This window comes from Aplidium turbinatum, chromosome 15 (assembly GCF_918807975.1).
Source record: "Aplidium turbinatum chromosome 15, kaAplTurb1.1, whole genome shotgun sequence".
Taxonomy (NCBI): domain Eukaryota; kingdom Metazoa; phylum Chordata; class Ascidiacea; order Aplousobranchia; family Polyclinidae; genus Aplidium; species Aplidium turbinatum.
In genome coordinates this window covers 13,140,059-13,164,351 of record NC_137486.1, presented here as the reverse complement: position 1 = coordinate 13,164,351, position 24,293 = coordinate 13,140,059, and the positions used below count along the sequence as shown (strand labels likewise).

At 37.1% G+C, this 24,293-nt stretch overlaps 1 protein-coding gene across 1 annotated transcript; it reads left to right on the top strand.

Moving 5' to 3' along the window:
- Nucleotides 1–1,766: 1,766 nt before the first annotated feature.
- On the top strand, nt 1,767–14,533 carry LOC145784469 (small ribosomal subunit protein eS25-like). The gene is made up of 5 exons (XM_082596290.1): nt 1,767–1,860; nt 2,371–2,532; nt 11,232–11,331; nt 11,585–11,619; nt 14,470–14,533. Exons 1-5 carry the CDS (start codon nt 1,858–1,860, stop codon nt 14,500–14,502), a joined length of 333 nt encoding a protein of 110 aa, XP_082452416.1. The 5' UTR covers nt 1,767–1,857; the 3' UTR covers nt 14,503–14,533.
- The last annotated feature ends 9,760 nt before the right edge of the window (nt 14,534–24,293 follow it).

The following is a 24,293-nucleotide window of genomic DNA, read 5'->3' as shown; positions in this document are numbered from 1 at the left end:
CAGCCGTCGTGAGCACGACGGTAGGCTAATCTTCAGTGTTACATTTATTCTAAATCCAGGTGTGGGAACGAAGTGTAACACAGCAATCATAACGGAATCCAAAAACCAGAACATTGAGCAGAAAACACCAGAACTAAAGGTTAACAGCCCAAAAACTAATAATAACAACGCTATGCTGCACTGCATTATTGCATTGAAATCAGAGGTCTAAAGTGATTTTTTTTTTGTTGACAGTTGCATCTGGAAACATGTTGACAGTTGCATCTGGAGGCATTGAAAAAACTAAACAGTTACGTTATTTTTAAATTAGAAGTGAAGTGCGTTTGATGTTTGACATAAATTGGCAGAACACAGATGACTGCCACTCCTACGCATTCTACATCGCTGCGTTCCCTGCATAAGTGTTGAAGACGAAGTTGCACAGAAACAAAATGTGGCACGAAACACCTAACTACGTTTTTGGGATTTTGCGCTACTTCGGTAAGGCCTACCACAAACGAAAGTTTCTTCTGATAGAACAGAAGGGTCGACTTTCCTTCATTGAGAAGCCCAATATCGGGAGTTCCTAAGTCCCACTCTCGCATGTAGGCAACGTCGACCAACGGGTAGCCTATGACTATATGAGCGTCACCTTCGAGATAACAAAGATGACGGTATGAGTACTTGAGTAGCCTAGTGAGTAGGCCTACTATAGTCACCATCCCCGCAAAGACCACTTTAAAGATCACAAATGTAGCCTAGATCTTTTAGTTTTAACTTCTTATGATTTATTTTTATAGCTTTCACTTCTAACTAGTTTTAATTTAAATTCTTATCTTATTACAGTTGGCTACGTTTTTCATAAAAAAACACTGCCGTTAAATTTAGCCTTCAATCTCTGAGCTTTAGCCTATATGCTTTCGGTCACCGAATTTAACAGAATGAAATTCCCCATAGCTGTTGTCTCTGAATTATTTCATCAACTAGGTGCCACTAAATAAAGAGAAAAGCTCGAAATGCCTTGCTGAAACTCATAACCCTAGAGTCGAACCATAGCTCTTTTTAATCTTTCGGTTTCTTTGTTCTGAGTCAGATGCTTAACCAACAGCTTATTGCGTCAGCTTCAGTTCACTCGTTTTTATTTCTGACCATCACAGCAAAAACAATGCACATACCGGTAACAAAAGTCTAGAAAAAAGAAGAAGTGACAAAACGCGAACGTTGAAACGTGTTTGAGATCAGTCATTAAATTAAAAAAAAAAGATTGAATCTTTATCCTCGGACTGGGAAAGCTTCTTGGAGAGCTTAATCCTGGCAGTTTCGCATACTTGTAGAGGCTTTGAATCACTGATGCAGGCCCGGTTACCAAGATTGACAGAGTGAAGTTTCCGATAGATTGAGTCTTTCCGATTGATTGAATCTTATTGCCCGGGAATTATTCCACTCATTAGATGCCTCTGAGTGGAGAGCAGTCCTGAACATGCGTTGCTCAAGCGCACACCCCGAGAGTCGAACCAGCGCCGCTTGATCCTGAAGCTTCTTCGTTCCAGAAGTCACGCGCTAACGAACTGAGCTATCGGTGCGGAAGGTTGCAACATCTTCATCGGCATGGCTGCAACACCTCAAAAGGGAAAATTATTAAGTTTTTTCTTTTTTTACATAGTGTAACATTTTTATTCTCATACTTTTCAACTTGTTTAAATATTGGCTTGGAATATTTGCAAGTATTTGGATTGTGATCAGAGATAATTTCATAATGGAAACTCTATTTTTATACAAACTTTGACATCCGGGATTGGAAGTTCTTTTTAGCACGTTACTGGTTGCAATTGGCATCTAGCATAAATTTCGCTGTTACAGCGAAACAATTTTTCGAAAATGGTATGTCGAAGTGATCTATTTTATTTAAGTTAGTTAGAGTAGTTTATTGAATTAGCACGGCTTTAACGATTTATTTTCGGCAGCTTTGCACACCTGTGGACACGGAGCTCGCTTGTTAGTTTTATATGGTTCTTCTTGCACTGAATTAAGAATTCAAAGCTTTGAGACATTGAGTTTTTTAACACTGGTATTAAGACTTCAAGCGGTTCTTTTTGCATTTGCCATTTTTGATCTAATAACTTTGCTTTGTATGTTTCACTAGGCCAGTAAATATTCTTGACTTCAATGGTTTTGATTGTTTGTTAATCAAATAGTCTACTTTACTAAAACAAGATGAAACAAAAACGCCACTTAAACGTGCCTGCAAATTTTTCAGAGAATAAAAATATATTGTTAGTAATCATGTAGCCTATTCTTATAGTTTAGTACAGAATGACATTGATATTCTTTTGACTACAAGTAGACAATATTTAACATTCCAAGATTCTAACAGTAACTACGTTTGTTTAGCCACCTAAGCAACAGCAAAAAGGTGGAAAGACTTCACAAAAGGCCAAGCCATCTGGAGGAGGAAAGGCCAAAAAGAAGAAGTGGTCGAAAGGAAAAGTTCGTGACAAGTTAAACAACTTGGTTTTATTTGACAAGCCAACATATGATAAACTTTATAAAGAGGTACGTTCAATATTTAAAGGCAGTGGCTATTTGACCGGCGCCGGTCTTTGAATCTGAAACACTATTTGACCGTCATTACGTCATTATACCATCACTTTTTTTCTTTTTCTCTTTCCAAGCAAAAGACGAGAAGCGCGCTGTATATAACTTCTAAATCCGACTATTTGATTCAACTCGTTACGTGGCGAGTGCGATACGTCGCTGCCTCCTATTCTAGAGGGACTGAGTTCGATACCACGCGCAAGCATTTTTTTTTTTTCAACTAAATTTTTACCCGAAGTGCATTTTTGTAGTCAATTTTTAATTTGAGTTGCATTACATTTACATACCATTAATCATTTTATTTTTCGTCATTAACGCGTCAGGGACGAAAAAGATACTAACTACAAAAATCGATATGGACCTCCCAGCACGTTAATGAACGGGAAAAAGTGGCAAAACCTTGAAGGTTTAAAACGTGCCTGAATGAAAAATTATGTAGTAGGCTATAGTTAGCACGGCCACAAACGGAAAATTACCCAGAGAAATTCTCAAGCTCCAGCAAATTAAAAAAACTCTAACTTTATTACTCACATTTGAAAAGACATAAAAAATTGGGCTGTAGACAACTCAAATTAAAAATTGACTACAAAAATGCACTTCGTGTCAAAATTTAGTTAAACAATAAATAAATAAGAAGAATGCGCCCGGGTAGTATCGAACTCAGTCCCTCTAGAATAGGAGGCGGCGACGTATCGCACTCGCCACGTGACGAGTTGAACATACTAGTCGGATTTAGAGTTTATATACGCGCTCTCGTCTTTTGCTTTGAAAGAAAAAAAGTGACTTGTATAGTGACGTCATGACCGGTCAAATAGTGTTTCAGATTCAAAGACCGGCGCCGGTCAAATAGCCAACTGCCATATTTAAAGGCAGTGGCTATTTGACCGGCGCTGGTCTTTGAATCTGAAACACTATTTGATCGGTCATGACGTCACCATATAGGCATTTTTTTCTCTTTCAAAGCAAAAAACGAGAAGAGTGCCTATATAACTTCTAAATTCAACACCTATGTTCAACTGATTCTGTGGCGCGTAGAATACGTATCGGCTGGTGCTCCAGAGGAAATGAGTTCGATACTACGCGGAGGCGTTTTTTTTTTTTTTTAAATTTTTAACTAAATTTTGACCCAAAGTGACTCAATCGTTAGGCTTCTGCATTTTTGTGGTCAATTTTTAATTTGAGTAACCTACAGCCCAATTTTTTATGTCTTTTCAAATATGAGTAATAAAGTTAGAGTTTTTTAATTGGAAGTGGCTACATTTACGGCGCCGTAAATACAGCCATTCCATCCCTTTTTTTTAATTTTTACGTCACTTTTACTGCGCATGCGCGCTGGTGACGTAACAGCCACAAAAATGCGTAGCCTTACGATTGAGTCACTTCGGGTTCGAATTTAGTTTAAAAAAAAAAACACCTATTGGTGTAGGCTATATGTGCAGTAAAAGCGACGTAAAGATTAAAAAAAAGGCATGGAACGGCTGTATTTACGGCACCGTAACTGTAGCCACTTTCTTTTTAATTTTCTTGAATTTAAGAATTTCTCTGGATAATATTCCGTTCGTCATAAGAGGATGTGACCGTGTTTGCCGAACGACGCAAAAATGTAATGACGAACGGAAAATTACCCAGAGAAATTCTCAAATTCCAGAAAATTAAAAACTCTTAACTTTATTACTCATAGTTGAAAAGACATAAAAAATTGGGCTGTAGGCTACTCAAATTAAAAATTAACCACAAAGATGCAGCAGCCTAACGATTGAGTGAATTCGGGTCAAAATTTAGTTAAAAATTAAAAATAAAAGAACGCTTCTGCGTAGTATCGAACTCATTCCCTATGGAGCACCAGCCGGAGACTTATTCTACGCACCACTGAATCAGTTGAGCATAACTGCCGAATTTAGAACTTATATAGGCATTCTTCTCGTCTTTTGCTTTGAAAGAAAAAGAAGAAAATGCCTATAAAGTGACGTAATGACCGGTCAAATAGTGTTTCAGATTCAAAGACCGGCGCCGGTCAAATAGCCACTGCCATATTTAAACTTCTATGTTAACATGCCAAATTAAAGTATACCGGTAATATCACAAAAATGCTTGTATGTTTCTGATTAACTTTTGTTAGAGGCTGTGGCTATATTTACACTATATTGTGTAAGAATAGCCTCAATGGTGTTGCCAGATAAGGAATTCTGATGAGATAAGGAATAACTTTAATTTTCCAAATATTGACATATAATCAAGTTTACCTAAGCAATTAATAGATAAACGTTAGGCTGATTTTTGTTACACAATGGCTCTAATAGCCATATGCAGCAGCTATAGTTTTTAAGGATATGCATCTATCATCATTTGAGCATGGAGCTTCTTATTGAGCCAATTCCTCAACTGTAAGGAAAAATTGGCTCAATGGTTTTATAGTTAGGCTGTGGCTATATTTACACTATACAGTGTAATAATAGCCACAATGGTTTTGCCAGATAAGAAATTCTGCCCTAATTTGAGAAAAGTTTAAAGCTGTTAAAAACAAAAACTTGTATTTTTGAAAAAAATTTTAGTCCTGGGCAAAGATCAAAACCCTAATCTTTTTTCTAACTCTAACCCTTACCTTAACCCATCCTAACTTTAATCCGAACTCTGGCAACACCTGATTGTAACCATGGCATTAAGTGTGGAAAAATAGCCACTTCCTTTATAATTTGTCTTCTGTGTCGACTAATAATCTGACTTTAAGAGTAATCTTGCCTCACTGTATTTTCAGTGTCAATAAGTAGGGTGGGGTGGGGTAATGTGGGGTCTAGGGAAAAGTGGGTATAATTTAAAAAAACTTAAATAGCCGTATACTTTGAAAATATATTTTTTAAAGTTTTGGTAAATATTTAAGTCATGTCCAAGACTATGTGTGACTGAAATCTCAGTGCATATTCTTGGGTGCTTCAGGGTGTTTTTAAGTTCACATTTTCTTGTGGTGAGAAAGTAAAAATAAGTGCATATTTTGAACTTCCTAAAACTTTAATGTTTTTGGAATATTTTGTGAAAGTTGTGATGTCAGGTTGTTGTCAATGACTGAAACCACTATTTACCATTGGTATCATTTATTTTAGTATTGTGTATATTTTTTTACAAGAAGTGAAAAAATTTGGGGTAAAGTGAGTAGAAGTGAATTTTGATATGGGGTAAATGGGGTATACATGATTTTAGTACTATGAATCGTGCTACATACAGAGTGACAAAGATATTTCACTCTCTGTCTCTGAGTGTACTCTTGTGATGAAGTGATAAGTTAGCTATTGCATTTAGAAGCATTTATATCTCTAACTTTTCTCAAACGAAGTGTGCAGGCTAAAGTTGGAGAAGTTTTAACGTCGCCTGAAAGTTTACACAGGTTAAAGACTGAAGAGTTTCGCAGAAAGGTGCAGAAATGAGTCAGGAATAAAAAGAGGTCAAAAGAAAGTCCAAAAGGTCAAAGGAAAGCCGTCAAAAGAAAGTGCTCCATAATCAAGAATAGATCTTTTTTTAAATGATGAGTCAGGTTTTGGGGAAAAAAACGACGAATGTGTAATGCATAATGAACAAAACAGAAATAAACTACGACTACAAACAAAAATCGAAGGTATCACACCAGTACCAAGTTGAAGATTCTGGACTGGGTGGTAGTTACTTATGGAGATCGAAAATTTTTAGGAGAAGTTGAGGAAGTTGCTGAGGAGGACTTGCTTAAGATCAACTTTCTTCGTCATAAGAAGACTGAAAAAACTCCCAGTGGTCTCTTCACATTTACACAGCACAAAGTTGTGGAAATTATAGACAAAATGTTTTTGGTGTTGTTCAGCCACCAACTCCAACTAGAAGGGGGAGAACTAAAATTTAATTTGAATGCTCACTTGTGGTGACTGGTGATTTACTTTAGACTGAATGAAAAAACTGTTCAATTTAAGCCTGCTTGCATTTCGTTGCTTCTCTTCGCCTGAAGAACATTTTTTGGTATGGGGATTATGTACTGTATTTTGGCAGTGGTTGTTTATTTTAAATGCACAAGTCATAAATTCAGATGGAGTTGCTGTTCCATGGTTTCAAAAGGATTTTTGAAAAATTCGCAAAATACAATTTGATAGACATATTTGATCAAACAAGAGCATGGTTCTGTGTTGTGTCACAGTTTGTTGATTTTTTTTTATACATTGTTATATACCCACTTTACCACATTGAAAGGCCAAATGGAGGATATGAGTTTATGTTGGTTATTTGGAAGGAAAAATAGTTGTTACACCCACATTACCCGACAAAGTGGGGTAAAATGGGTATACAAAAAAGGAAAAAAAAAATTGTCATTGTAACTTCTGTGAAACATTTTTTTTATAATTTTTTTGTGGGTTGTGTAGGTGAATGCCTTAATGTTATAATCTATAAAAAAAAAGAAAAAATATTGGTAGCAGAAATTTTTTATAGATCATTACATTGCAAATTCTACCCACTTTCCCCCACCCCACCCTACCAGTAGGTATCGTATCGTTGCTGTATAAAACAACATTACTAATTTCTAAGAAAGCATTTTTTCAATATGCAATAAATTTTGTTTTTGCAATATTATAGATGCCAATCTAAAATGTGTTGCACAAACTCACACTTTTCAAATGTTCCGGGCTGTAGACATGCAAATCTTTTGTTGTTCCCTGTTTATTTAGTCATTTTTAATCACAAGTCAAATTTGACTTATATTGTTTTTCCTATTGAAATAGTCCAACTGATAACTTTAATTGGCTTTTCTTTTGTCGTTATTTTTGTCACAATGCTTAGTCCGTGATTTTATTGCTTGTTTTCTTATTGGTAAATCGTGACAGTCTCACAATTTGTTTGGAGAGTTGTTGTTGACAGGAGCATCAGTTGGTCTTTTTTTTTTATAGTTTAACCCAAGGGTGGGCAAACTTTTTGTACTGAGGGCCACATTTGAAAAAAATGTTGCAGCCGAGGGGCCGCACACTCTCATTACGAAGTCGGAAAATTTACCCGGTGTGTAAATAAACGCATATTCATATTAAACACAATTTTTGTATTTCACACTCAGTTACGTTTAAAGCTATGCAATCATCATCACAAAAGTTAATGAGACTTGTGCAATTGTTCACAGTTTTTCACAATCTTCTTCAAATTGGGAGCAAGTTTGCTGGTAGATATCCTCATAACATCATGCAAGTTGGTGTCTGTCAGCAAAGACCTGTTCTTCGACTAGTTTATTTTTAAACAAGAAAATGCTTGTTTGCATATGTATGTGGTTCCAAACAGTGTCAAAAACTTAGCAGCAAAGTTTTTTTAAGTTTGGAAACAAATTGTCAGACAATGACTTGTAAAAGTCAGGCAGTGAATCTGACTTAAACTTATCTTTCAAGTCATTATTGGTAGGTAGGCCATTAGTGGTAGACCTACGGTAGCCGCTACCGTATTTGTGTTTTATGACCAAACAATGCGTGAGAGCATGTTGCAATACATGCGTGACTGACGTGTGTGTGTTTACGAACTGAAAGTGAAGAAAAAAAACACACTTGTAAAGGGAATAATATTTTGTCATGTAACCTGTTTAATTAAAACAATAAGTAATGAGTAGGAGTTTCTGCAAGTGCCGGCAGGCCGCATAAAATGGTCTCACGGGCCGTAGTTTGCCCACCCCTGGTTTAACCAATCATTTCATTTGTTGTTTTTTTCATGACCAGATATAGTGTACTCACTGGCGCCGATTTACGGGGTGGCCTTGCCACCCCGTTTAGGTTACATTACTTACTGCAAATAAATGTAATTTGAACGGACGTTTAAATCTTTTTTTTGATCATTGGTTTTTGCTTCAAGTCAACGTAAAGCAAGAGGTGAACCAATACAGCATTGCAAAGAAAATGATTGTTTTTGTCACAAGCATGATACTCGCATAACATCAAGCAAGCTACGTGAAGTCGTGAAGATTACGCAACACGTGGCTACGCGTTTTTTCCTTGTTGTTGCAATCGTTTTATTTGTTACTTGTCATAAGTCATTGTTACATTTGTTAGGTTTACAATGGGATTTGGTAATCAATAAAATACGATCTTTCTATTGCCTCCCCCAAAAATCTTTTTTGAAAAATTTTGAACTCATAATATCGCTATAAATTATGACAGCTATAAAATACTTGGAAATAAAATTATCTCGATGATTGATAGCTCCACCCCCTAAATGAATATCTATTTTGCAATTTTCAAAACTTTTTGAGTTTTATTTAAAAAGTGCACTTAGTAAAGTAGCAGTTTTAACGTTCTGCAAATTTACACGTTTACATGATTCTATACGAGGAAAGCTACACCCCCTGCTAATTATCAATAATAAAAGCAACCTTTTTCAATTACTCAAGATTTTGCATTTTGAATTATTTTCTGATTTCAATTGGAGTGTACTGTCATCTACTTCATGCTTTAATTTCTACTTTGTTATCTACTTCATGCAGTAATATTGCGTGTCAATGCATGACAAACTGTGAGGCGGGAATTTATTGGTCTGACATAGGAGTTGCTTGTTACATCATAGAAAAAATTACGAAAAGTCGTCCAGGAAAAGTTTTCGCCGACAATCCAGTTTTATTCAGCTTAAAGATGCCACCGAAAAAGCGTTCAAAATTGCAGCCCTCCATTGAGTCATTTTTTGTTGCGTCTAGTCAGGATTCAGCCAGCATGAAAGTGACCAAACGCCTGAACGAAACGAAAGTGTGCCACTGCCAAAAGGCATTAGCACGATCAGGGAGGTGGAAGAACCGAGCACGATAATCGCTGTTAAAGGGAAAAGCTATCAAAAATCGTGGAAGAGCGAATTCCCGTGACTAGAATACGATAGATGCAAAGATAGAGCATTCTGTCCGATTTGCAAATGGGCAATTTCGCACAACAAAATAAATGTGGCGTCGTTAACTCCATTAATTCAAAACTCTGTAAAAGTTTGGACAGAAACGGGGTATGGTAACTGGAAGAAAGGAAAACAAGGTATCAAAAAACAAAGGGATAGTGGTATTCAAAAATACTTTTGCCAAATGTTAATCCGCCACCCCGTGCAAAAGTAAAAGTCGGCGCCTATGAGTGTACTAGTGGTATTGTACCAATCCCACTACAAAGGCAACTATTGAGAGGGGACGTTTTTTGAATTAGTGATTTTTATTTTTTTCACTCCACCCTAGTGCACACCTCTGGTTGCGGCACAGGTATTGCCATAATTTTTTTAACAGTTTGACATTTTCTCAAATTTGAGCAGACTTTCTCATTACTAGTTCTGTAGATCTAGCCACGTCCTTTTAAAAAAAAAACAGCACACCCAGGTAGCTACCCACTACAACTATGCATTAATGTGATGCAAAGATTGCTTTACAGTTACGTATGTTTCGAGAATTAAACTACATTCATTTTAAATTTAAGGTATATTTTTTTGCAATTATTTTCATAATTTCTGGCAGTTATCCTGCATTGAAAGCTATCAGTTTTAATTGTATGTTTGCTCATGCTACTTGTTTGTTTTGTGGTTTTGCTATGAGCTGTGTGGGGCAAGAAGTATCAAAATTAAATAGGTTCAGACTTTCAGCTTAGATGACTCACACATTGTCATCAGAATCTGCAACATGTCTCATTGTTCTTGTAAGCTTTTGTTTTAAGCAAACACTTTTTTCTGAAGCTATCTAAAACGAGGCATTCCATTATAATTCAACAAATCCAAATAACCACTAAGTCTTCAATTTTGATGACTAAAGCATATGTCATAGTATGCGAAAAATGCATCTCGGCAAAAAAAAATTTTAAAAATCGAACAAGCAGTTTTTGTAATATTGCGTTTTGAAGTTTTGTGGCTGTCACTAGGTGGCGCTGTTGATGTTCCCAATGTTTTTTTATTTTAGGGTTATATTTGAGGTAGAAAGTCGGTTGAAGTGTCTATTCCACCATTTTTCATGAGGCAGAATTCAAACATTATGTCAATTTTAGTCTACAAGAATTAGCTAAGGAGTTGTGTGGCATTTAAAAAAAAATTGGGGTACCAAATGCCAACCCCCAAATTGTCATGTGGGTAACAAGATATCCCAAATTTTTTTTTTGTTTTTAAAGTTTCTTGCGTATACTTCATGATAGTATACTGTTTATTTATGAGACTTTTGTCCTTTTTGCACAATGCAACCTTTTATAAAAGACTGGCATGAGAAGTTATATGATCTATTAATGCAATATTTGAATGATGCGTGCTTATGATGTCACAATAACATATTACAGATTTTCCCAAAAAACTTTTAGTGAAAATTGCTCAGGAAAACCAGCCCTTGTTTCAAAATTGCAGTCAAATTTTGTTTCCCCGGGCAATTTTCACAAGGAAAAAGTGGTCTTTTCACACAAATTGAATGAATTGTCAAACAAGATAACAAACAACTTGTTAATGCTTTCTGTGTTTAATGTTTTGTGTTTCTGTGTTTAATGCTTTCTGTGTTCCTACATTCTGACCAGCACCAACAGTGTATGAACAAAAAAGTTGTTGAAAAAGGTTGTTACTGTCAAAGCACTCACAGATGACTGTAGGCTTGACGTTGCACATTACAAAAACAGTAGTTTGAAAGTCAGCTGTGTACAACTGCTTCCAAATCTAGTAAAGTACTAACAGTGTATTTTTGCTTGCAGGTTCCTAATTACAAACTGATCACACCTGCAGTTGTATCAGAGAGGTTGAAAATCAGAGGTTCTCTTGCGCGAAAAGCTTTATTAGAACTTTTGAGCAAAGGTAATAAAAAGCTGAAATTTTTTCTTGGCTAAATAGTGGCATTGTGTGCTTGAAATGCTGCCAAAATCCTAGTCTAAAGGTATTCGTAAAAACTGACAGAAAAAAAGGATTTTGTTCTATGAAGACAACATATGTTTATATACCTTCGTACAGACGATATTACTTTCATTTATGTGTTCTACGTCTTCTCTTTGTTATGTGTGACTGTGGTACTCTCTGATTAAAACAACTAAGTTTATATGACTTTTTGCAGGCATGATCAAGCAAGTGACCAAGCATAGCTCACAAGTATGTATTTTTATGAATGACTGGCTTTTCAATCTCAAGATTGACATCCTATACAGTAGGGTGTTTCATTTTTTCACCATTTTTGAATTTCAAAATGCCTAGGGTCCCATCTGGTGGTATTTGGGGAAAAAAGTTTTCACCCAAAATTTTTTTCAATTATGACGTCATATTGAGGTGGTCCACAAGGTTTGACATTTTTGGGCCTCAAAATCTCAAAATTTGGCCGTATCTCCGGAACCGCTCATCATAAATCGACAAAATTAGTATCAAAATGCGCAGAAGGGTCGGTTTCCTATACCTGATGTAGAGAATATTAAGCTCTATCTGCTTGAGAAAAAAAGTTATTTCAAAAAATTTGATTTTCGGTTTATTTTCTCCTGATGAACAGAGATGAGGTGATCAAGGTAAAAGTTTTTCTGTATTTTTCCACTCTTGGAAGCTGTTATTGCGTGAGAATAGTTGCTGTTAAGGTTTCTCAGTACTAGGCTTGTCTAGTTTTGCGATGCCCCTTCTTGCATTGCTCCGGGACCCTTCCTGACGCCGTCCACAAAAGAAATGACATGGGAAAGATATATTTCGTTTATGTAGAACATGCATTTGAGGGTATGAACATCATGACCAACTTCATCATTAATATAATAGACCGGTCGAGTATTGACTCCGGACTTTTTTCCTGTGTTGAGAGCAGTCATATCAGCCATGACTGAATATAGTTGGGATAGGTGAACTCTGCAAGCCTCCTGGATGATGGTGCCAAATATCAGTTCTGCAGTGACCGACACACTTTTGGGAAAAGATTTAACAGCAAGCACACTTTCGTGCTTCATACCACTATCATCAGCAAGTTGGCCAAAGAAAACGTATCGATCTATTTTATCGACAACGCGCCCATCATAATATAACTGCATGGCAGAAGCTGAGTTGAGAAGGTTCTCACTTTCCATCAGAGATTTTTCTTTTCTTTTTTGTCGTTGGCGGTATACTGTCGAAGGTGATGCAGCTACTTGATCTTTTCCAAGAACCGACCTCATAAGATCTGACTGCTGGCGTACCGAAGTCATCCTACGATCAGCAAGTACACAACTTAGCTATCATTTATAGAAAACGAATGTACTCTCTTGTACACTTTTCTCCAAACAGCTGGTTTCAGAGACTCGTATTCCTTATCATCTTCCCAATTCATATCCCCATCACAGTCGCTTTCGCTACTGTGTAGACATCTAACTGCTTCATTTCTTTTTCTCTGTTTCGAACAGTCTTTTACTGCCGAACTGCCGATGCTTTGGCAGATTGTATGCCAGAAGTGCTCGGTTGTTCACTTCCTTTTATGATTTTCAAGTTCCAAAGCCTTTTCTACATGGTTGAAATCTACGCCAACGATAAACATTTTTCAATTTTTTCGCTGATCTTTCAAGAAAGCGATTTCTTTCTCCTGGACTCGGTCTTCGAGTTCACAGCTGCAAGAGAGTTTTTTTTGCAAAACAACCGCATTTTCAGAGATTGAACACTTGCATGCACATAATAATATCGAACAAGTTCTGTAACCATTCTTGATTAACCTCATTACCTCTGCGTTTCATTTCCTTCTTTTTGCTGTATTGTACTTCTCTATCACGTCTTTTAACTTCGCTTCAATTCTCTGTTTGCTAAGCACTGGAAGACCATCTTTGTTCCACATGCCAACTACATCTTTCTGCAGTTCATCTTTCAAATCTTTGAAATAGGGAATTTTCTTCTAAAACTTAGGATTAGTTTCGGCTACTTTCTTCCTCAAGTAAAAATAGTGACTGACTACATCTGAATTAAGGGGAAGCACATTTCTCTCCAATTCCTTGAAGTTTTGCATCGACTTACTAATGCCTGACCTTAATGCCATAATGACACTTAATCTAGAGCAGGTGAGCACTGAGCAGCATAGGCCAACCTCATCCTCAGCGGTTACATTATAAATTATAATAGTTGGCCTAATACCTTCAATTATTACCATTTCATCTCTTGCAAAACGAACAAGGATTATTATTACGCAATAGCAGCTTCCAGAGTGGAAAAATACAGAAAAACTTATTATCTTGATCACCTCATCTCTGTTTATCAGGAGAAAATAGACCGAAAATCAGATTTTTTGAAATAACTTTTTTTCTGAAGCAGATAGAGCTTAATATTCTCTACATCAGGTATAGGAAACCGACCCTTCTGCGCATTTTGATACTAATTTTGTCGATTTATGATGAGCGGTTCCGGAGATACGGCCAAATTTCGAGATTTTGAGGCCCAAAAATGTCAAACCTCGTGGACCACCTCAATATGACGTCATAATTGAAAAAAAATTTGGGTGAAAACTTTTTTCCTCAAATACCACCAGATGGGACCCCAGGCATTTTGAAATTCAAAAATGGTGAAAAAATGAAACACCCTACTATACAGCCTAGAGCTGAGATTTTAGTATCATTTAATGAGTGATAGCCCCGTCATGAGCATATTGTAGTATTTATGCTGTAGGAAACAGTATTTCATTTTATTGTTATACGGTTGGTCACAGTGTCGATACTTTGCACTGATTACCACGTTGTAAACGAGTTGTATTTAAGCATTTTAGTTAGCTTGCTCTGAGAAAGCTTTGCATACAGCACTTCCATAATTTGGTACTGATAATTCTGTACTGGCAATGGTTTGTAGGAATAGTTTATCTGAATTAGTAATCCAATGAAAATTCTTCTGTCTACTTTGGCGTCATTTTTGTTGGCCTTTCCGCTTCTAAAGGCTTTCTTAATCCAAAGGAGGAAAGTTTCACATTTGTTTAATCAAACTTGTTCTCGTGGTATTTGCTTCACAATGTATACCTTTTTGCAGGTCATCTACACAAGGACGACGGTGGATGCATAAGTGCTCTTTAATAAAATCTTGAAATTAATAACTGTTGTTTATGGTTGTATTGCAAAGACGAGGTGGTCAGCGAGGTAAATACCGCACAGAAAAACATAAAATTTTGAGAAAGGTTCAGTTCTGACAATGTGATTTAACCCGTGCAGTTTTCCAAGGTTTTGTCTGCTTTAAGTTGCTGCGTAACCCATGAGTTTGCCTTCAAAGTCGTTATTTTCAAGATTGTATGGGATCTGGTATGAGACTGGGTATTTTACTTGTAAGATTTTTACGACCAATATTTGTAGGCTGTTGCAAATCGGCATTACCGCATCAGGCACTCAAACAACAAAATTTTCTGTCTAGGAAAAAGATTTAAGGGGCTGTCCGCAAAATACACGCAGTGTGTCAAAAAAAATTGTAACCCCTCACTTATGACTGCTGACGTCCTTTATAGACAACCCTTGGCCTAAACAGTACGACATATTTTCAAGTTTCAATGACATCGAACAGGCGGGTTCGGTTATTTTTGATTGCAAGTAGGGCGATTTTTTGTAACCTAAAAAATTCGAAAAAGTAACTTGATTCAACGAAAACAAGAAAGCGAAAGAAATGGCAGCAATTCAACATAAAGCTAAATGACTGTAGTTTCAATTTGTACTCAAATCATAATTTCCGCCCCGTTAACTCAGTGCTTACGTGCCCGCCTCAAGATCACGCAGCGCTGGTTCGACTCTCGAGGTGTGTGCTTGAGCAACGCATTTCAGGACTGCTCTCCATTCAGCGGCAACAATCGGAAAACTTCACTCTGTCAATCTGGGTATTAAATTGGTCTTGCGTCAAGAGCCTGTATAACAGTGTTTCTCGACCTTTTGTGGTTCATGTCCCCTTTTAGGTGTTTGATACAGCCTGCGACCCCCTTCCTGCTATGTTTTTTATAGATACACAAAAATACATTTTAATAACATTTAATTTCAAAGAACTGCTGAATGTCACAACTTTTAATGCGGCGGTTGACTCTGCAACTGCTTGGCCAACTTCGAAATTAGTGGTCGGGTGCTTGATAATGATAACGCCAATCTCACATCTTCAACTTTCCTTCGATTTCTTGCCTTCGTTTTAATGTGGACACTGGACAAGAGCTGAAAAAACACTTTCGCAATGATAGGCTATGTTGTGGCAAATGGAAATAATGGGCAATCAACTGGAGTAGGCAAATAAGCCCTGTTAAAGGGACATAACTTTAAAAAATGCCATTCATCAAGCCCGTTTACTTAGTAAAATTAAACCAACTTGGAATAACAATTTGACAATCGCTCATGCATTAAAGACATCTCAAACGCTTAGTCAAGCAAAAAAATTCAATGCTGCATTAGATACTAGCTTCAGCTGTATGATTCGCATGGGCTTTTGTTTGTTGTTTGAAAAAGAAATTTCATTAGGTCGAAACATTTAGTCAACTTGAGCAAAAAGGATAGAGCCAAAAAAAGAAGAATTCATATAAAAGCAAACGCTTCGAAAATTAAACTGTCTTCATTATCATAGCAAGTAGGCTAGGCTACTGTTGCTCTATCCTTTTTGCTCAAGTTGATTTGTTTTTATATTTTACTGTTGTATGTTTCGATACTGCGTAAGATAATTTCAACTGTGTGGATTTTATTACTTTTATCTGCCGTTTGTTACTTTTCATGAATAATATCTTAAGTCGCTTTTAAAAGATTTCATAGTAGGTTACCACGATTAAAAAGTTGTGTCGCTCGATAACTCATGTGTAATTGACAAAGTGGCCCACGACCGCAAAAAGGTTCGTCACCCTTGGCCTAGATAATGGATAGAAAATTACATTTGAGGTAGGTTATCACAGCTGTAGAGAAAGCGTTTTCGATGGTTTTATTGAGCTGGACTGCAATCAGGGCCGTAGCCTAACTTCATCAGTTGGGGCCCCGATGCAATTATGGAACCTTCGAGTTTGTTTGTGTGCTTATTATAGGACGTAGCCTATGTAGGGCTTGTAGGAGCTACAGACTACGAAACACTGTGTTTATCGCTGTCAATGCTTGCTACGATTGGTTGCCGATAAAGTTTGCTAATTACTTAGGTTTGAAATCGAAGCTATAGGCTACGTTTTATTTTTTTTACCACAAAAGATTTTAATAATTTGTTTGTTTACTGTTTAGCCCACCCAGTTTCATACAAGTTAGAAGCTACCCAGTAAAGTTGACATGGAGGTCCAGTAATAGGCTAACTTAGCCTAATCAAGTTTGTTTAGCTCCCATTGCGACAACATAGCAGCCTTCACTGCCATCACAAATGCAATACCTACAACAGGAAGTCGTGGAGTCACCTGCTACTCTTATTTTAGCATGCCATTAAGTGTCTTTGCCGAAAAACAACCGCAATCTCTGGAGCGGTGTCGAACCGACGTCCTTTGCGAACGTCGTGCCACTCAACCATGCAGTCGCTATATGACTAGGGCACTAGGTTACAGCCTAACTTGCTTGTAGTTAATCAGAGTTTTTTAATGTTAAACAGTTTATTAAAAATTTAGACAACAGTTCTTATAGTAGGTTAATAATTTAATAAAATTGTAGTGGCTTAGCCAAAGATATGGTACGGTAAGCTATTGGGTGATTTCGCTTGAGCGTACGGTAGTCCAATTAAAAATGAAAGCGTGTGTGTTGCAAACTTGTCATGTGAGTGTTCCTATTTCGACAGAAAGTTATAATTGCAAAAAATACAAATGGTGCTTGATTTTGTGTCAAATTAGTTCCATTAGAGCAAAAGAAGCCAACACAAACATTAGGTGGCTGGAAACCTGGAGTGACCCTAAGCAAATAAGCCAATTAAGCTAGGACAAAAACATCAAGTACAGTAACAAACGAAAATGCTGCTTAAAAAGATTATAAGTGTAGATTCTAAATGAAATAATAACAAGTTTAGGCTGCTTACTTTAGTTGTTAACTGAAATATTTCAAAATAAAATTGATCAATGCAAGGTCCTTTTGCTCAGTGGCCCTGTGAAGTAGGCTATAGCGCTATTTCGGCGGTAGCCTAGTTAGCTAGGACCATGCAGTTCTGAAAATAGATAACTTAATTGTAATATTCAATCAACAAAGTACTTTGCAGGATGCAGCCTACCACTAAAATAAGCGATTATTCGATCCACCGTGCCAAATTTTTTTCAACTCAATAACTTGGGCTACTTCGGTCACAAGCACGTTTTAACGTTCGCGTTTTGTCGCTTCTACCTTTTTCTCGACCTTTCTATGTTGCTTTTGATATGATGGTTAGAAATAAAAACAACTGAACTAAAAACAACAACCAAAACGTTCAAAAACTGTGCTTCACCAGTGGAACTCAGCTTGTGAAATGCTTTGTTTTCCAAGTCACGCTTCATTGGTTGGCTGCGGAAAGGTCTAACAGAGTTGCCAACTTGGCTTTTTTAAAGCCAGATTTTGAGAATCTGGCTGTTTTTCAACTCTCTTGGCTTCTTTTTTTTTTCAAATAAAAAAAGCCAGAAAAATTAGGCTTTTTCTGGCTTTTTTCATGTTTCATTGATTTTTTGGCTTAATTTTATCTTTTCCGATTTTTTTAGAAAATAGAGTACCAAAAAGTAAAAATTTTGGTACTATTTTAGTTGCATTGGTACCCTAAAAAATGATTTGGTATTCTGCAAAAATTTGGTACTATTTGGTACCATTTGTAATTTTTAGTTTTTATTATTCGTATTGTACTTTTTTTCAATATCAGAAAAGTTTGACAACCTGACAATTTGGGTCTTTTGTTTGTTTTTGGTCTTGTAAAAAATAGGCAGTGGCTATTTGACCGGCGCCGGTCTTTGAATCTGAAACACTATTTGACCGGTCATGACGTCACTATACAGTCACTTTTTTTCTTTTTCTCTTTCAAAGCAAAAGACAAGAAGCGCGTATATAGCTTCTAATTCGCCCATTTTATCCAACTCGTTACGTGGCGCGAGCGATACGTCGCAGGTTCCTATACTAGAGGGACTGAGTTCGATACTACCCGGAAGCGTTCCTTATTTTATTATTTTTTTTTAACTATTCAATTCAATTCAATTTATTTTTCTTTGTCAGAACGCAAAAAGAAACGATATTGTAAAAAAGAAATACAGTAACAAAACCAACAAAAGGAAAAGGTGGCAAAACCTTAATGGTTTAAGACTAAATTTTGACCCGAAGTGCATTTTTGTAGTTAATTTTTAATTTGAGTTGTCTACAGCCCAATTTTTTATGTCTTTTCAAATGTGAGTAATAAAGTTAGAGTTTTTTTAATTTGCTGAAATTTGAGAATTTCTCTGGGTAATTTTCCGTTTGGGGCCGTGCTAACTATAGCCAGTAGCCTACTACATAATTTTTCATTCAGGCACGTTTTAAACCTTTCAAGGTTTTGCCACCTTTTCCCGTTCATTAACGTGCTGGTAGGTCTATATCGATTTTTGTAGTTAGTATCTTTTTCGTCCCGGACGCGTTAATGACGAAAAATAAAATGTTTGATTGATTGATGATGTGACCGTGTTTTCCGAACGAAGCGCATTACATTTTTGCTCTCAACTCTCAACAACAAGTAGTTATATACAATGCTTCTTTTAAAAAAATGGTAATGGCATGTAAATGTAATGCAACTCAAATTAAAAATTGACTACAAAAGTGCACTTCGGGTCAAAATGTAGTTAAAAAAAATAAATAAATAAATAAAAAAAAAGGAATGCTTCCGGATGGTATCGAACTCAGTCCCTCTAGTATAGGAACCTGCGACGTATCGCTCGCGCCACGTAACGAGTTGAATAAAATGGTCGAATTAGAAGTTATATACGCGCTTCTCGTCTTTTGCTTTGAAAGAGAAAAAGAAAAAAAGTGACTATATAATGACGTAATGACGGTCAAATAGTGTTTCAGATTCAAAGACCGGCGCCGGTCAAATAGCCACTGCCTAAAAAATAGCTGCCAGATGAGGGTTTTGTAAAGGAAGGAATGGGTACTGATTGGTAATTTGACAGTGAAGTTTGCAGGGAAGTACGGATTTGCTGAAGAGAAGGTACATGGTAATATTGATGTTGGTGAGAGTGGAAGGTTTTTGCTGTGGAGAAGGTAAAAGGGGTAGCCTACCGGTACCTATTGACGTGTTGGTAGCCTGTTAAAGTAGGTGACTGGATTGGCTGTGACGGTTGAAGGTTTCCGCTGAAGAAGAGCTTTGCAGCAGATTAATAATATGAACTGCTGGTGAAGTTAGATTCAGTTGAATCAAAGAAAGCCGGCTGAAAGAACTGCACTTTAAAGTAGCCTAATTTTCTTTGTTCAATCAATCAGTTTAAGTTATTTATTTGTCACATTTTTGTCACATCACAAATTTGTTCTGATTATTAATCTATGATTTTAAATAAACTGTACGGTATGCCTACAAGTGTAAAACTTGGGCCATGGCAGTTGCAAACTTTAAAATTGACTGTTTTGAACCGATAACACCGATACTTGAGTATCGGTACACCACTAATTTGTTGACCTACTGTGCCAATATCTAAATAAATGGTGTGGCCAACTAGCTTAAAACAGAAATAATGTTAACGTAGTTGCAGTAATAGCCTTTTTCAGAAAACATTGACTATAGGCCTGCTATACTAACTGATTAATAGTCTAATTGTATTGTTAGTGCTTATTTTTGTGCACCAATGGGTGCAGTGGCGTAGCCAGAGGGGTTTGGGGGTTACAACCCCACCCTTTGGCACGCGTGTGATGTCACGATATTGAGAATGATGCTTTCAGTCTCTGTCTCTAAAACAAAGTTTGCCTAATTTTAAACGAAACTGCATGAAAAGAGCGAGTTTTGCCAATACCAAACATTCAAATATCTCAGCCAGGAATTAGCAACAAGAAAACTTAGAGCCTTAGCTTTGTTACCAAAAAATGCCCAAGAAAACATGATCTTATCCTTTTGCTATGTCACTGGACAACACCATTTTATAGGAATATTTATACCCACAATTTTGTTGAAAATGCTCTCAGAATGCACCAAATTCAAAGTAATTTTTTCAAATTTTCGGGAGGACCCCCCAGACCCCCCGCCGCTGGGTGTCTCCTTTCGTGAAGACGGCGTCGAGCTTCGCTCGCCGGCCGTCAAAACCCTCCTTTTTCAAAATTCTTGGCTACGCCACTGAATGGGTGACTCTGTGACCATTGCAGTGTTACTTCTAATTTGATTTGCTGTATGGCATATGGCGAAAGTAAAAGCAACCAAATGCTATTAGGCTACAAAAATAGTATGCATTTGAAACATGAGAAAGTTGAATTCACTTGGTCATGCAGCTCACCTGAATCCAGCCTGGTAAAAAACAAAGATAAAAAGATTTCAGCTACTATAAAGTTTGTAACTTTCTTGTCAATCCACATCGATCTAACTTGGCTCGACACGATAAAAGCAAATTGCACAAAAAAAAGACGTTGTCTGAAAGGAAAAAAAAACTCGATGAAAAGAATTATGATCATAATTTTGTTCTGCGCTAATAAAGTTGATAAAAGTTTTGCTATTTTTAAAATTGAAAAAATTTGGTACTCTGTTTATCAATTTGGTACCCATTTAGAAAAAAACTGGTACCCATTCATTAAGTGTGGTTGGCAACACTGTTTGGTTGTAGTGTCCGACCGAATGTCGTTTTGAAGCTAGCTATGAGGCTTTCTTAGCCTACATAAAATAGATAAGCTAGGCTGTATTGGTGATTGTAAAACTTTGTCACTTAAATGTAAAAGAAAACTTTTGACATGTTAAAATAGATCATTTACCAGTAGCCTAGTACATTGTATGCGATTAAGCACACTATCAACAATTGATTGGTGGTGAATTTAGATGATGCAATTTTTGTTAAAATAAAACAGATTATTATGCGATTAATCAGAATTTTTTTACGGTAACCATAGGTTAAGTGTCAAGTCGCCTGAGCTAAGGTTTAACGGATAACCTTAGCTTTATTATCTTTAATCTATAAAAATTCTATCTGCCCCAATAGGAGCCGTCTAAATCTAATTCTATAATCATAACTTCAGCCTACCCTACATCCACTGCAGCCTACAATCATAACTGTAACATCTGAATTCATCACCAATCAATTCTTGTACGAACAATCAATTCTTGTATGCCATGTACGAACTGGCGTCGACCGCTTTCGTTCGGACATGCACAAGTGGGGCCTGGCTCCTTCATCAGAATGCGAGTGTGGTGCCACGGAACAGACCGCAGACCATGTCATTCACCACTGCCTAACCCACCGGCTTCCACACGGTGCGCATGGTCTGAGGGTCCTGGACGACGAGACTGCTGAGTGGCTGAAGATTTCCTGCCCTCCAATCTAGCCTGGAAAGATCGCTCATACGCCATCATCATCTCCAGCTCATGTTCATCGTGTGCCCCAATGTTCATATTTTTTGTATTATTTTTTTTCAATGGTGAGGTTTCACTGAAACAACAATAATATGAAGTTTCAGCAAAAAATATTAATGTTTAGGTGCTCCACATTGCAGTTAAAAATACAGGAATTTCGACCCCCATACTCCATAAATACCTTGTTTTAACATAACACTGGTCTACACGATTTTTGCTCTATAAACTTTGAAAACTGATTTAGAGTAATTTTGGGGTGCTGAATCCGAATCTGCCCTCAGATTTATCCTATCACGTCAGGTATGTGAGATATGATGACAGCAAATTGTTACTTTTGTCAAAAGTGGAAGATTTGACGTTGCGTTTATTGCACATATATACATATTTTGCTATATGCAGAAATCCAGGCCATGTCGTGCATAAGTAGCTGAAATACACCAAATATAATTTTGATACCAATTTGTTTTCTAAGCAACATTATTAACCATGCAGTAATAACAATCTAAAAGGGAGGCTAAAAGTATAACTGACCCGGTGACCCCCCCCCCCCCCCCGTCAAAGGTTTGCATGAAACCACAAAGGATTAAGTAGGCCTGTGGCAATGCTTGTACAGTAACCTTACTTAGGCTGTTTTGGTCTGTCTAACACTAACCATTCGTTATAGCACTGCGTATGTTGGTGGTGACCGCAATGCCAAATCTTCCACTTTTGACAAAAGTAACCATTTGTTGTTATCATATCTCACAAACCTGACGTGATCTGAGGTTAGATTCGGATTCAGCACCGCAAAATTACTCTAAATCAGTCTTCAAAGTTCATGGAGCAAAAAATAATTCTTTTTTTGTTTACCAGTGTAATATATGGATTATGCCTGCATTGTGCTTGGGCATGTTGAATGTTGATGAAGACTTGCAGTTTTTGTCAGTCGGGAAATTATGTCATTCAAGGTGGCTAACACTTGCTTGTAGGCTACTTTGTAAATACACTCATGCAATCAACCCTTCCAAAAGTTTCATGAACTTGTCTGAGTAGGCTACTGCATCAAGGTTTGCTTCCCACCTTGGTTTGAAATAAAACACCACAATTCATTATCTGATGGGTCAAAAAACTTCTTCAACATGTTGCAAAGAAAGCTTCCCAAACCAAGAAGTAAAAGATTTCCAAGAAGGTTTTGGAATGCAATGCATTATTCGCTCACTCTGAAAATGTCATTGTTGGAATGCTAGGTGATGAAGACTGCCAAGTTAGAAGAGCAGCAGGCCAACAAATCTATTCCTTAGGTGCACAAGCACAGGAAAAGCAAAGCAAGAATCATGTTGGCTCCTCACAAAAAGCAGAAGATGAAAATCGAAAGCTAAGAAAGGAAATTTCACCAGCCGTGCCACCTGCAATATGCAGATTTCTTGTGCCACAGCTTAATACTAAAGCAAAATTATACCACCAACTTGTGAAGCTTGGCACAGTTCATAAGTCTGAGCCACCTATCATGAGATCGTTAGCAGATCAACACCTTGACAGTGTCATCGACGAACCTCTGCGGCTGGATTATCCTTGCCACAACCAAGCAGTGGAGTGTCACATTAAGCTAGTGACTGTTAAAGCAAGCTTATATGCTGTAGGTTTTGAAAGAAGGGATGGACTGATTCGTCAGAAGGTGCGATCTCGTAACTTATGAAAGAATTCAACAGCAAGAAGGAATTCCCACTAGATTGACATGTTCATCTTTTTGTGCTGGTTGCTAAAGTCTCAATGTAGTACAGGTAGTCTAGCACATGAAGCAGTATGGAGTATATCAATCTGTGTGCTGGTATTTCCTTGACAATGATTTCATGGCAGATCACAGTCTACCCATCACCAATTATGTCTACTAATTACAGTATTTGTTTTATGCACCTACACTTTGAACAGTCCAGTTAGTAACCCCCAGGTCGTGCAGTAAAGTTGTTACTTGCTACTGTGTGTGTACATGACACGAGCACTATATTGTATTTCCAGTCACACTACTGTACCGTTAGACCACTGCCTACATGCTCTCGATTAACCCTTGTATTCTCTACATCATGTGGAGTGTGTATCGTATATTATGCATACCATGCTGTATATTTATTGCAAATGCAATAAGCAAAAGTATCCAAGTCATCTGTGACCTGCATCAACATATGCAGTACAGCATGTGCATTTACCCATTACCTTGTGCCTGTGGTACCGTTTTGTCCAAAACATTGTCAAATATACGCTTTTTGTCATAACTTTTTTTCTAGTGAAATTAAGGCAAAAAATCCTCATAGAGCAGATAGAAACATTATGATTCTGCATCATTTGATACCAAACTCATGTTCTTAGCACCAGCAGTTCCAAAGTTACATCCGATTTGAGAATTTTGGGGGTATTCCCCCATAAAATGGGGGGTAGAACGGCCAATA

Bases quoted from the DNA above. Each gene is read 5' to 3' on its own strand.
- LOC145784469 (XM_082596290.1), top strand. The intron at 11,332-11,584 runs GTAATAAAAAGC...GACTTTTTGCAG, and splicing joins ATTAGAACTTTTGAGCAAAG to GCATGATCAAGCAAGTGACC. The intron at 11,620-14,469 runs GTATGTATTTTT...ACCTTTTTGCAG, and splicing joins TGACCAAGCATAGCTCACAA to GTCATCTACACAAGGACGAC.